This window comes from Schistocerca cancellata, chromosome 8 (genome assembly GCF_023864275.1).
Source record: "Schistocerca cancellata isolate TAMUIC-IGC-003103 chromosome 8, iqSchCanc2.1, whole genome shotgun sequence".
Taxonomy (NCBI): domain Eukaryota; kingdom Metazoa; phylum Arthropoda; class Insecta; order Orthoptera; family Acrididae; genus Schistocerca; species Schistocerca cancellata.
In genome coordinates, this window is record NC_064633.1 from 16022945 (window position 1) to 16038118 (window position 15174).

The window sequence follows — 15174 nt, forward strand, 5'->3', positions numbered from 1 at the left end:
AATAACAAGTTAGTGGTATATATGGTTCTCGGGCGCGACTTCGGATGTCATAGTGAAAACTCCACAATATTTCTTCAGCGCAACTGGCCGACATCTTCAGATGCGACGAACACACTGTGTTATCGTCGCACCCGAAGATGTCGGCCAGTTGCACTGATGTAATATTGTGGAATTTTCACTATGACATCCGACGTCTCGCCCGAGAACCATTTATACAACACGTCCGTCCGGAAAGCCTCAAGCATTTCAGACGTGGTTTAATGTAGTTCAATCTGAAGCCAGCATGCAGATGTAGCTGTGATGTGAGTAAGAAGTACATTTCATTGCCACAAAGTGATACAAGCTAATTCTACTTCGCATTTAACAGCAAAATCCAAACTGAACTCAGTTTGAATTTTTATCCTTACGGTTATATAATTTGTACACAACTACTACAGATAAGCAACAAATTTACTTATACATTTCAGGGATTATCATTTTGTTCCTTTTTGTAACAAAATATGGAACTGCAAGTCCAGTACAGTCCAGTTTCATTTTCCTGCTGGATTAAGAGAATCTGTGACTGAAATATGCATGGTGTCCCAAAAAAGCACCGACAAATTTTTCGGTCGGGGTTTCTTCACCAGACATAAGTAAAAAACTCTAATAAAGGCTATAAAATGTATACCTTAAGAGGTATGAGCACTTGTTCATCTTCTATAGTATGAAACAGATCTTTTCTACTCCAAAGTCTTAGCTTTCCATATTTTGGAAGGAGGAAGTATTAACCAAAACAAGAAAAAAGTCTAGTAGACATGGGGTCTAAAGTGCAAGGTTTAAGAGCTATGAGCACTTGCTCATTTTCGCTTGTAAGAAACACATCTTTTCTACTGAACAAGTACTCATAGATCTTAAGGTACTCATTTTTGAGCCTATGTTTATTACACATTTTTATGTTGTTTTAGTCCATACTGCCTCTTCCAAAATATGAAAAGCAATGAGCTTGCAGTAGAAGATGTGTGTTCCATAGTATCGAAGATTAACAAATGCTCATACCTCTCGAAGTATGCGCTTTGGAGCCTTAGTTCGTTAGACTTTTTTTTTCTTGTTTCAGTATAAGGAACGTGCCCCTACGGTTTTTCGTTATTTTTAGGGACGTTGTACATTGGCACAAAGTCTGTCAAGACAGATGTTGCAATGACCAGTTTTAACTGTTACTAGAGACGACGGTTGATTAGATCCTACTGTCCATTCGACCATGAAATGGAGTACAATCTCAGAAGTGGCAAGAAAGTGAAAGTAAATCGGTTGTGCCTTATCAAAGGAACTGTCTCGGAACTCGCCATGAGCGATCTAGAGAAATAAAACTGGATTTATGCCACTGTGGTCCTGAGTAGAACTCAAGAGTGTTATCACTGTGACACCTCGCTCCATAAGGCACTATTAGATTTGCTACATCTGCATATAAAAACAGTGCAAGAGCAGCTCGACATTTCCTGCCACATCTTTCGCAGTTGAGATGCTAAGCTTAAGTGAATTGAGTGGTTTTGTCTTGCTGTTTCTACTTCACAGTGTACAGTTCATCCTTGTCATGCCATCACACTCCATCCACCAGTCGGAGGAACCACTCAGATTAGCCGGTCGGTGTGGCCGTGCGGTTCTAGTCGCTTCAGTCTGGAGTCGCGTGACCGCTACGGTCGCAGGTTCGAATCCTGCCTCGCGCATGGATGTGTGTGATGTCCTTAGGTTAGTTGGGTTTAAGTAGTTCTAAGTTGTAGGGGACTGATGACCACAGATGTTAAGTCCCATAGTGCTCAGAGCCATTTGAACCATTTGAACCACTCAGATTCACAAAAGCGTATGCGTCGAAGCTGCTACATTTTAAATGAAATTTTACCTTGACGCGCTTGCAAGACTCCTTGAAACGAAGCATGGGGCGTCCCACAGGTCTTTATGTGCGTGCTATTTCGCTTCGCCAGTAATAGTCTCTCTGGGAACAATCTAGGACCATGTATCAGTGAGTGCAGAGGAAACCGTTTTAAAACTTTTGTAATACTACGGCACTGGATCTTAAAGAGGTCCATTTCTTTGTGAATCCACCGTTTCCACGAAACTCCTACAACAGACCGCAAGCTTTGCATATGCGTGACTGGTACATTACTCTGATGCGTACAAAAATGTGCTTAGGGTGCAATATACCTATGTAAGGACAAAGTGTTGTAGCAAGTACGTTCCGAATGTGGCTGTACCTGTATTAACGTGTGTGTCTATCTCCTTGTTGGAGAAATTAGATGCCGCAGCATAAGAAGCCAACAGAAACGATCAGTTACTTTGTGTAAAATACAGTAGTGGATAGTTTGGGAGGTAATATACAGGGTGATTCAAAAAGAATACCACAACTTTAAAAATGTGTATTTAATGAAAGGAACATAATATAACCTTCTGTTATACATCATTACAAAGAGTATTTTAAAAGGTTTTTTTTTCACTCAAAAACAAGTTCAGAGATGTTCAATATGGCCCCCTCCAGACACTCGAGCAATATCAAACCGATACTCCAACTCGTTCCACACTCTTTGTAGCATATCAGGCGTAACAGTTTGGATAGCTGCTGTTATTTCTCGTTCCAAACCATCAATGGTGACTGGGAGAGGAGGCCGAAACACCATATCCTTAACATACCCCCATAAGAAAAAATCGCAGGGGGTGAAGATCAGGGCTTCTTGGAGGCCAGTGATGAAGTGCTCTGTCACGGGCTGCCTGGCGGCCGATCCATCGCCTTGGGTAGTTGACGTTCAGGTAGTTACAGACAGATAAGTGCCAATGTGGTGGCGCTCCATCCTGCTGAAATATGAATTGTTGTGCTTCTTGTTCGAGCTGAGGGAACAACCAATTCTCTAACATCTCCAGATACTGTAGTCCAGTTACAGTAGCACCTTCGAAGAAAAAGGGACCAAAAACACCCATTCTCTGTAAACTGTTTATACCAACGTTTAATACACCACCTATCAGGAGGTTTAACACCATACTTCGTTCGAAATGCACGCTGAACAACTGTCGTCGATTCACTTCTGCCGTACTCAATAACACAAAAAGCTTTCTGTTGAGCGGTCGCCATCTTAGCATCAACTGACGCTGACGCCAAGTCAACAGCGCCTCAAGCGAACAAATGTACAACTAAATGAAACTTTATAGCTCCCTTAATTCGTCGACAGATAGTGCTTAGCTCTGCCATTTGTCGTTGCAGAGTTTTAAATTCCTAAAGTTGTGGTATTCTTTTTGAATCACCCTGTACACCCCAAAGTTGTTCGTGCTATTTGCGTTTAGTTGGCTGGCACGATCAGATCTCATTTGTAGCTATTGGAGCTCTTTCACAAAGTGTGTAACATTGATAGCTTCACATCTGCGTACAGAAATGAAGTTGCATCCAGCCATTTAATTGAAGACGTGTATAATGGTAAGGAAGTCCCATACATGCGAGGGATTGTTAGTTAAATGTTGTCGATGTCGGATGCCGTTCTCAGGTGGACCTCCGGCACATCGCGCAGTCGCCGGACTCTGACACCATCGACGTGGGCATCGACCTCCAGGACTACTACCTGTCCGTCGAGTGGGACATCATGAGGGTGCCCGCGGTGCGCAACGAGAAGTTCTACAGCTGCTGCGAGGAACCCTACCCCGACATCATCTTCAACATCACGCTGCGCCGCAAGACCCTTTTCTACACGGTCAACCTTATCATCCCCTGCGTCGGCATCTCGTTCCTGTCCGTGCTCGTCTTCTACCTGCCTTCCGACTCGGGGGAGAAGGTAAGCCAATCAGTGGCCAAAACATCCTGCATGTCGATGCGGGGTCACGAAACATCCCTTCCAAAGTTGAAAAAGCCATATGAGTAGTCTGTAACCTGTGACGAAGCATGTACATAACGTAAAGGACTTTCAGCTTTAATATTTGTGTACCAAAATCTTAATTAATGGAAAATGTGACTACTGATTGACTACGTTAAAGGTATTAAAAAAAAAACTGCTTAAACTACTGTCTGAAATGTTATTTTTCAACGCAAGTTATCTAAATATTTAATATGAAAGGTTTTCAAAGTATTCTGTATGTTTGTGTTTGTGTTTATGTGTGTGTGTGTGTGTGTGTGTGTGTGTGTGTGTGTCTGTATAGCATTTGTCAAATTATGATTGGTTTCAGGGGTACAGCTGTTATAATGCAACCCAAATAAATATTCCTAGGCGGTGTTAAGCAAAGGTAGATGATTATGAAACTTTCTGGTAGATTAAAACTGTGTACCGGACCGAGACTCGAACTCTGGACCTTTTCCATTGCCGGTAAAAGCTGTACCATCTGAGCTACCCAAGCGAAACTGACGACCCGTTCTCATAGCCTCAATTCTGCCAGTACCTCGTCTCCTACCTTCCAAACTTCACAGAAGCTCTTCTGCGATCCTTGCAGAACTAGCACTGCTGGAAAAAAGGATAATGCGGAGTCATGTCTTAGCCACAACCCGGGGCTTGTTTCCAGAGTGAGATTTTCACTCTGCAGTGGAGTGTGCGCTGATATGAAACTTCCTGGCAGATTAAAAGTGTATGCCGGACCGAGACTTGAATTCGGGACCTTTGCCTTTCGCGGGCAAGTGCTCTATTATCTGAGCTACCCAAGCACTGGCTTCGAGTCTCGCTCCGGCACACAGTTTTAACTTGACAGGAAGTTTCATATCAGCGCACACGCCGCTGCAGAGTGAAAATCTCATTCTGTATATGATTATGTTCAAAATTACATTTCGTAATTTCTACTTCCGACAGCAAGGCACTTTGGTTCAAATGGCTCTAAGCACTATGGGACGTAACATGTGAGGTCATCAGTCCCCTAGACTTAGAACTACTTGAACCTAACTAAATCAAGGCACTTTCGAATGGAAAACTTCTGAGGTCGTCTTATCGTTGTTGCATGCATATGCATTGTTCACCATAATCTCGCATGCGGAACACAGAAATTCTGTGTGTGCTTATTAAAGGACTACATTCCACCAATAACATAACGCCTTGTACTTCATCCACACTGTGTTCATTTGCAGTTTCAGATGTCATGTGACTCCCGAGCACTACACCAGTCTCTTGAAGTTAAGTGAAAACGAGATTAAACACTCATACTCTGTTATTCTGGAGTTAGGAAATTTTTCACAGCTACCAGCAGCGTTTCATTACAAATACTCTATTGTCATATTCAGCATTTGTAAATAACCGCCGCATGCTTAGATGATGCAGCAGAACTCACCAACAAATCAAAATTACCATCAGAGTTGAAAAATTCAATTCTGTGAGCTGAAGCACAACATTTGAAGAAAAATGGTAATCGATACGTAAACTCATATCGACGGTGGTACCAAAAAGAGAAGTGAAAACTTACCTCCGTAACCAATAAGAACAATACGTATATTATATGAAGTGTTTTATACTAATTCGTCTGTACAGTAGATGAAGTCAGTGTAAAGGCAGGTTCCACGAAAGCAATAGTGTAATGTCTGAAGCAGACATGTATCTAACTTACCATGAAATTAGTAAATTCATATAAGACATGATGACGAAATTACATAGTTTCTTTCATTGCATGAGTAACAAAATAAGGTAGCTGCATTTCCTGGGTCGAAATTGGTATAAAGGCACTGAGTATTCTGTTGTGTTATTGCTTTGTTAGTACTTTGTCCAATCTCTGTTGTTCCTAATTACCTCAAAGTTTCTTTTCGGCATTGATTTGGTTGGGGTTTGTATGTCTTATAGTGAAAGTGTCACCCACACTTGTCGTATCGCTATTTTTAAGTCACATACGGCCTCAAATTACCTTCCATTGCGATAAACCAACCTTACAAGTGTACCCGAAAGGTTTTCCAAGTGGGCTCAAATCCGGTCTACATGCGGGCCAGGGCATGACGTTGATATCTTTGTCTTCAAACTACCTTTGGATTGGAGCTGAAACATACACAAATGAATTATCCTGTTGAAACATTAGCCTTCATTCACTACGTCATCATAATCTCTAGTCAGTTTTGGCTCTAGAATTTCAGTGTACATGTTGGAGTTGATACGAGAGTTCAGACAAGCAATACGTGATTTACCTTTAGCGCAAAAGGCTGCCCAAATCATAACACCTCCACCACCAAAATTTCTTCTCATTCTTACCTGCTCCTCTGTTATCGTATCATGCCAGTAATACTGAAATCCATCCTGTCCATCTACATTAAACTTCTTCTCGCCAGTGAAGATCACTTTATCCCATTCTGAAGCCGATGACATAAGTTTTTCAGCACAGTCTAATCCAGCCTGTTTATGTTAGGGTGTTAGGATGTGTTTCTGCAGTCGTTTATTGAACGCAAGATGTTGGTCATGCGATAAAATGTGGCGTACATGAGTCGCAGTTACTGGCAACTTTAAATCAGCAACGAGCTGAGAAGAATAATGGTTTGTGGTCCTTGCTCTTCGCAAAAGTAACCTTTTCTATGCCTGTACTTTGCTCATATTTTTCTTCTGTCCATATCGTGCGCCCATTGTAACGATATTATCAATCGTTGTACTTGAACGGCTCAACTTCTTTGCAGTTTGGCGAATAGAGTCCCATTACGTTTCTCGTCACATGATAAGTGTTTTCCGCGTGGTACTGTCACAGACACGGTTTACGTACAAAACATACACTGTCACTAATGGTGTCTGTTTCCTATCAGCCGTAAAGGCACGTACACACACACACACACACACACACACACACTAACATTGCTCACAACAGACTTTCTTTTACCGAGTTCCACGCTCTACCACCTGAATCGTCAAATGTCTTTTTCTCTACTGTACTACTGACATTAAATACGCTACCGTTTGACTGGATTTGTCGTTACATACATTGTACACAACTCTTCCAACCCACAACGTTAATTTTCCTGCAATTACTCATACCTTTATACTGATTTCCACTGCTGCACTTCCACCTCTTTCAATATTTACCAGTACTCTTGAAATGTGTTGTATATGACATATTAACTGAAAAAAATGTACTTGATGTTCTCTATTTGACAGGAATGTTACGGGTATGAATTGCGTCGCATAGAAAAATAACCGAAAAAACATTATACTAGTGTACAGTCCACAGTTGACAGCGTTTATGCGTTTAGTGCTGACGATTCCGATGGAAGTTAAATCGAAGCAGTGGAGATGGAGTTGAAGAGGTGGGCACCTACATCTGCATAAACTATCTGTTCAAAAGTATCCGAGCACACCTATGAGAACCGGAAGTTACCAAATGTTGTCAGTGTAAAGGTATGTGCTGTCAGTACAGAAGCACTAACGGCAGAACAGGTCTGTCAGGACAGCTCAGTGACTGCAAACGTGGACTGGTCTTTGGATGACACCGGAGCAAAAAATCCATTGGAGAAATTTCAGCATTTCTGATGTTGCCAATGTACACTACACGGTGTGAATGTAAAGTGCAAAATTGAAGGGACAAGCTCACCTAAACCAAGACCGGGCAGACCTCCTGTTGTCACTGACAGGGACGGGACCGTCGTGCTTTGTATGTGTGTGTAGGTGGGGAGGGGGGTGTAAATAATCGTATGAAATCAACGGAAGAATTCAGTGCACAGTGCTACCAGAAATATAGCTAACATAGTGACAGTGCGTAGGCAGTTAAAGATAATGGGATACAACTTTCGAGCAGCTTCTCATTAGCCACACATGTGGTGGAAAGAGAGACGCCTTTCGACAGTGAATGGCTAGAAACAAGTAAAGTGGTGAATCATTCTGTACCCTGTGGCACTCTGAATGTTATGGATTTGGTGAATGCCGGGAGATAGTTACATACCATCACGTGTACCGGCAACCGTGACGTACGGAGGAAGTGTTGGCGTGGTATGTGGGTGCCTCTCGTGGTAAAAGTGTGGCCCCCATATTGCTCTTATGAAAACGGTAAATGCGGAAGGACACGAATACGTTTCACTGCATAACAATGCGTAATTGGAATAGCCTGTCCCGAGTCCTGCCCAGATATCAATGGAACACCTTAAATATGATTTAGAAGCTCGACTTGGCTCCACACCCCATTGTCCAGCATTCACGTGTCGCGTCTTGAGGAAGAATGGGCTGACATTACCCCACAGGCCTTCTCACTGCTCACACAAAATGTCCCAAGCAAAGTTCAAGCATTCCTAAAGACAAAGGGCGCACTGTTCTAATATAAAAGTCCACTGATAGTTCTGCCTGCATACTTTGGATCAGATAGTGTACATGTTCTGAAAACCCGGAGGAATGGCTGCCTACATTCCTATGTGAGTGGTGCACATCTACGTCTACATCTACATCTATGTGATTACTCTGATATTCACAATAAAGTGCCAGGCAGAGGGTTCAATGAACCACCTTCAGGCTGTCCCTCTACCGTTCCACGGCACGCGAGAAAAATAAGCACTTAAATTTTTCCGTGCGAGCCCTGATTTTTCTTATTTTATCGTGATGATCATTTCTCCCTATGTAGGTGGATGCCAACAGAATGTTTTCGCAATCGGAGGAGAAAACTGGTGATTGAAATTTCATAAGACCCCGTCGCAACGAAAAACGCCTTTGTTTTAATGATTGCCACTCCAATTCAAGTGTCATGTCTGTGACACTACCTCCCCTATTTCGCCATAATACAAAACGAGCTGCCCTTCTTTGTAATTTTTCGATGCCATCCGTCAGTCCCACCTAATGCGGATCGCACACCGCACAGCAGTACTCCAGAATAGGGTGGACAAGCGTAGTGTAAGCAGTCTCTTTGGTAGAGCTGTTGCACCTTCTAAGTGTTCTGCCAATGAATCGCAGTCTTTGCTTTGCTCTACCCACAATATTATCTATGTGATCGTTCCAATTTAGGTTATTTGTAGTTGTAATCCGGAAGTATTTAGTTGAATTTGCAGCCCTCAGATTTGTGTGACTTATCACGTAATCGTAATTTAGCTGATTTATTTTAGTACTCTTGTGAATAACTTGTCACTTTCCTTTATTCAGGGTCAATTGCCACTTTTAGCACCATACAGATATCTAAATCATTTTTCAAGTCGTTTTGATCATAAGATGACTTTACAAGACGGTAAATAGCATCATCTGCAAGCAATCTAAGACGGCTACTCAGATTGTCTCCTACGTCGTTAATGTAGATCAGGAACAATAGAGGGCCTATAACACTTCCTTGGGGAACGCCGGATATTACTTCTGTTTTACTCGATGACTTTCCGTCTATTACTACGAACTGTGACCTTTCTGGCAGGAAATCACGAATCCAGTCCCACAACTGAGGCGATACTCCGTAGGCACGCAGTTTGATTAGAAGACGCTTGTGAGGAACGGTGTCGAAAGCCTTCTGGAAATATAAAAATATGGAATCAATTTGACATCCCCTGTCAATAGCACCTATTACCTCATGAGTATAAAGAGCTAATTGTCTAATCTGCTGTTTGCCGTCCCTGCGGGAGGGCTGCTAATTAGTATTTCCAGATTCCTCACTGGTAAGCAGGCTTTCAACGGATATCTGACCCTCTTCAAGAGTCTGCAAATTAAGGATTTTCGTGACGGTCTGCAGTGACTCAGTCAAACCTATGACCAGACGTGTCACCCTTTTTGGTATACGTTATGTATCCCCTGTTTCACATAGGACCCACTCTCGACCAATAATCTAAGATAAGACGCAATGCTGTTTTATAAGCGTTCTCCATTGTAGTCTTGCTGCAACTTCCCAGAACGCTGCAATGCAAACAAGTCGGACGGCTGTCTTACCCACGATTGCCTTTGCTATACCCGGCTTTGTGTTGACTGAATCCCATTGCGACTTACTGATATTGTAGTCAAAGGGCAGCACTTTTCTGCTTTCTGTAGAAAAAAGTTTTATATTTCTGAACGATTAAAGTAAAATGCCAGTATCTGAAACACTTTGAATCTTACGAAAAAAAATTTTCATGTAAAAAACCTGATGTTACTATTAATATTGTTTCCCAGGACAACAGTAAAGAACACGATCAGCAAGGATCCCAAATACATCACCTGGGACACGCTCGAAATTCCTTTAACTTCTCTGACCTTTAAGTCAAAATAATATCCCAAGGAATGTTTCTTCAATCCAATTACACATTTTGTTGGGTACGCCATACAATCGTACTTTTTTAAATAAAAGGTCGTGTTGTACGGAGTATAACGCAGTTCGTGAGTCAAAAAATACTGCACCCACCTGATTATTTTTATCTATGGCCTTCACGGTATCACGCGAGAGAAGCAATCAACAGTATCTCTGCTGTACTGCTGTGAAGTCTACTCCGTCCATTTTGTGCTAGTAGAACACGGAAGGCACTGACTTCAGAAGAAGTAGGCTATAGCTACCATTCTTTCTCAACAAGTTTGAAATACCAAGTTTTAAATGACATAACGTTACTAGACTCCGGTTGAACTTCCATTATAATCGTGTGTGTATATTCCACATTTGATTGAATTATACTTTGTAATTTTGTGGTTTTCATAAATATGCATTTGAATCTATACTAAGCCGCAAGCCACCGTACGACGTTTGGGAGAACGTGGAAAGAGCTCTGTCGGTATGCCTTCTGTACGAGGTATAGTTTTTCTGACTTTCTCCATGTATTTTAGGGCTGTTATCGTTTGTAGTGGTTAATCGCCAATGATATGATCTAAAAGTAATGTATCTCTTCACCTCTTCATTCGCTATAGGCAACATCTGTTTACGTTCAGGATCAATTTCCAGTTTCCACGCCAATAATTGTTGAAGTAAACATTGTAAGACACATAACACAGAATTTTACTTTCATAATTTATGCTTTTCTTTGCGACAGGATTAGCTGTACGTGTGGTCTTATTTTGTAACTATCCGACACACTTCGATTCCAGTTTTATTCTATATTTTTAAGGCGCATAACAGCGTTACAGAAGTGGTCGTTACCATACTTACACTGCCAACGAATATGCTGACTGCGACTCAAATGTTGACCAAGTAAGATCATGGCCTGCACTGCCTACATATTAACAGAAATGTATCAGCTTATTGTGATACATTTTTCGTTGCGTGAAGTACAGCTGCGTTGCCTGTTTGACACTAGTTTTACATTATTTGCTACATCCTAGAATGTTCCGCTTTTTGCTTTTTCTTTACGATGAATGTTTTTTCGTATCAAAATTATTTATATTACTGAAATTTAAAGATGTTACTCTGCATTTTAACGAATACATTATTTCCTTAATATTAGAATTTGACAGTCGCCCACATGATTTCTGTTATTTAAGTATAATTAGAATGTAAAATTAGGTTCGGCTTTCAAATTAACATCACAGGTTTTGACAAATTTGAAATTTATTTGACGTTAACGATGGACTGCCACATACGTTCATATTTTTATCAGACACTATCAGTTTAACGAATCGTAAGATTCAAACACTAAATAAAGGAAAATTGTGTGGATAATAATCAGCATTAAGAGTTAGCTATTCAAAATTGAAAGACAATGCAAAGCCTGAAGAGTTAGATTACAATTACGAATTATGTGTATTTATCAGATTATACACTACTTTTGTGTATCGTGTTATACAATACGACTTGACAGTGGTAATTACATTACAGTAGCCAGTCGGTACTTTACACTATTTCCTTTCAAATCTTTACAGGTGGATTCTGAGGACTTCATTCGGTGAGCTGATCTCCGTTACTGCACCCTCACTAAACGGGAGACACAAGAGCAGTTCCCAATGTAGCTTCCTCCAGGCACTAAACTAAATGATGATACTAATGTATTTTTTCATCCAAGTTAACAAACAGTTCAATGAAACTGTGGTCAGTTCTTGACTTTCACAATACTGTCCCTTGCGCGATGCGTCACTTTTGATTTGTTTCGTGGTCCCTGCGAGTGGCCCGGCTGAGGAGGCCGCCGTGTTGTGCACCAGGTGTCGCTGTGCATCTCGATCCTGCTGTCGCTGACCGTGTTCTTCCTGCTGCTGGCCGAGATCATCCCGCCCACGTCGCTGACGGTGCCGCTGCTGGGCAAGTACCTGCTCTTCACCATGGTGCTCGTCACGCTGTCGGTCGTCGTAACCATCGCCGTGCTCAACGTCAACTTCCGGTCGCCCGTCACGCACCGGATGCGGCCCTGGGTGCACCGCCTCTTCATCCAGGTACGCCGCCTGTCGCAGCGACGTCACCACGTGTCCACTGACGCGTTTCCTTTGTCGCGCTGCAAGAGTCATCGAAGTTGTGCACACGGCCTAGTCTCGTTATCCCCACCACTGCCATCTTGCACTAAACCGAAATGTGGAAGAATAAGGTAGGGTGAAGTGGCGACTCTATGAAAAATTGAATTCTTAGCAAAAGCACGGTTGTTTATAGAAGCTATCAGCTTACGTATTTTAACCTATCATAAAGTATGTCAGTAAATAATTGCACAGAAAAAATATGCAATGAATAGGACGTATATGAAATTTTCCCACTTTTCCCAATCTGACGAAATAAACAGGCCAGTGCAGACAAATGTTCAAAAATGGTTCAAACGGCTCTGAGCACTATGGGACTTAACATCTATGGTCATCAGTCCCCTAGAACTTAGAACTACTTAAACCGAACTAAGGACATCACACAACACCCAGCCATCGCGAGGCAGAGAAAATCCCTGACCCCGCCGGGAATCGAACCCGCGAACTCTGGCGCGGGAGGCGAGAACGCTACCGCACGACCACGAGCTGCGGACCAGACAAATGTACTCCGAATGTGGACAGAAGGCTTCTTTCGGCTGAAGTAAAAACAGCAGCTAGGCATCTGTTTGGAATTATGTTTACAGTTTCAGTTTACAGTTTACAGAATTATGTTTACAGTTATAAGTCGCTGAGACTTATAACTCTTAACTACCTGATGAATATAGTCTGGATAACCTGGTGCCGCGTATCAGCTGCCTCAAGACATGTACACTACGGGCCATTAATAATGCTACACCAAGAAGAAATGCGGATGATAAACGGGAATTCATTGGGCAAATATATTATACTATAACTGACAGGTGATAACATTTTCACGCAGTTTGGGCACATAGATCCCGAGAAACCAATACCCAGAACAACCACCTCTGGCCGTAATAACGGTCTTGAGTCAAACAGAGCTTGGATGGCATGTACAGGTACAGCTGCCCATGCAGTTTCAACACGATACCACAGTTCATCAAGAGTAGTGACTGGCATATTGTGACGAGCCAGTTGCTCGGCCACCTTTGTTGAGACGTTTTCAATTGGTGAGATATCTGGAGAATGTGGTGGCCAGAGCAGTAGTCGTTCAGTATCCGGAAAGGCCCGTACAAGACCTGCAACGTGCGGTCGTCCATTATCCTGCTGAAATGTAGGGTTTCGCAGGGATCGAATGAAGGGTAGAGCCACGTGTCGTAACGTATCTGAAATCTAACGTACACTGTTCAAAATGCCGTCAATGCGAACAAGAGGTGACCGAGACGTGTAGCCAATGGCACCCCATACCATCACGCCGGGTGATACGCCAGTATGGCGATGAAGAATACACGCTCCCAATGTGCGTTCACCGCGATGTCGCCAAACACGGATGCGACCATCATGATTCTGTAAACAGACAATGGAATCAACTGAAAAAATGACGATTTGCCATTCGTGCACCCAGATTCGTCGTTGAGTACACCATCGCAGGTGCTCCTGTCTGTGATGCAGCGTCAAGGGTAACAGCAGCCGTGGTGTCCGAGCTGATAGTCCATGCTGCTGCAAACGTCGTCGAACTGTTCGTGCAGATGGTTGTTGTCTAGCAAACGTCCCGATCTGCTGAGTCAGGTATCGAGACGTGGCTGCACGATCCTTTACAGCCATGGGGATAAGATGCCTGTCATCTCAACTGCTAGTGTGATACGAGGCCGTAGGGATCCAGCACGGCGTTCCGTATTACCCTCCTGAACCCACCGATTCCATATTCTGCTAACAGTCATTGGCTCTCGACCAACGCGAGCAGCAATGTCGCCATACGATAAACCGCAATCGCGATAGGCTACAATCTGACCTTTATCAAAGTCAGAGACGTGATGCTACGCATTTCTCCTCCTTACACTAGGCATCACAACAACGTTTCACCAGGCAACGCCGGTCAACTGCTGTTTGTGTATGAGAAGTTGGTTGGAAACTTTCCTAATGTGAGCACGTTGTAGGTGTCGCCACCGGCGCCAACCTTGTGTGAATGCTCTGAAAAGCTAATCATTTGCATATCACAGCATCTTCTTCCTGTCGGTTAAATTTCGCGTCTGTAGCACGTCATCTTCGTGGTGTAGTAGTTTTAATGGACAGTAGTGTATGTATTCCGAATGCGGACAGAAGGCTTGTTTTGGCTGAAGTAAAAACAGCAGCTTGACATCTGTTTGGAATTATGTTTACAGTTTCTTTGAAGTCGCTGAGACTTATAACTCTTAAATACCGGAAGAATATAGTCTGGATAACTTGCCTGCCTCAAGACATGTACATAATGTTTATTGTATTAGGCCTTTAACTTAACATAATACCTTTTAATGAGAAGATTACCAAAAATCAAATTTTTTTTTGCCCCTCGCGGACCTTTGGTGGGCAGCCTACTAATGGGACTGTGCATCTGTACACCCGTTCCATTGGTTTGGTCACATACAGGTTGCACCTCCCTGTGGCGGAAATTATTCAAGCTGACGCCCATAAATCGCTTTAAGACCAAGGGAACATTTGAACGGTGCTCGTCTTTCGCTATCTGGGACTCGCTTTACTACGTGGAAAGATGTAATCAGGTGCCATCTTTCTGAAGCTTGGTTTACTGCTTGGAAGGGCGTTATCACGCTGACAGCTGAAGCCAGCACGCACCTTAGCGACATCTTGTGGAAAAGCATTTCGCGTGACTTGGTGCGCAGTAAATCACTCCACTTATAAAGCCACTTTGTCAGAGTGATAACTCCGTTCCCGCCACCTCCTCTAAAGCCACAGGCATCTACGTTACTCTTAAATTACACAGAATTTATTAATGCTTAATTTCGGCTCTTTTCCTTTGTGTTCCAGTTAGAGTGGCTATACATGTAAATTAATTAGTATACACGAAGTCGTTAACACTATCTGGAAGAGTTGAAAGATCATTTTTACACTAGTAATTCATATTACACAACGTACA

At 42.6% G+C, this 15174-nt stretch overlaps 1 protein-coding gene across 1 annotated transcript in view; it reads left to right on the plus strand.

Moving 5' to 3' along the window:
* Nucleotides 1-15174, plus strand: part of LOC126094929 (acetylcholine receptor subunit alpha-like 1) — a 499702-nt gene that overhangs the window by 418863 nt on the left and 65665 nt on the right. Inside the window, exons 5-6 of the mRNA XM_049909576.1 lie at nucleotides 3504-3788; nucleotides 11943-12170. Of these exons, the coding sequence (XP_049765533.1) occupies nucleotides 3504-3788; nucleotides 11943-12170 (513 nt within the window). The remainder of the gene's footprint in view (nucleotides 1-3503; nucleotides 3789-11942; nucleotides 12171-15174) is intronic.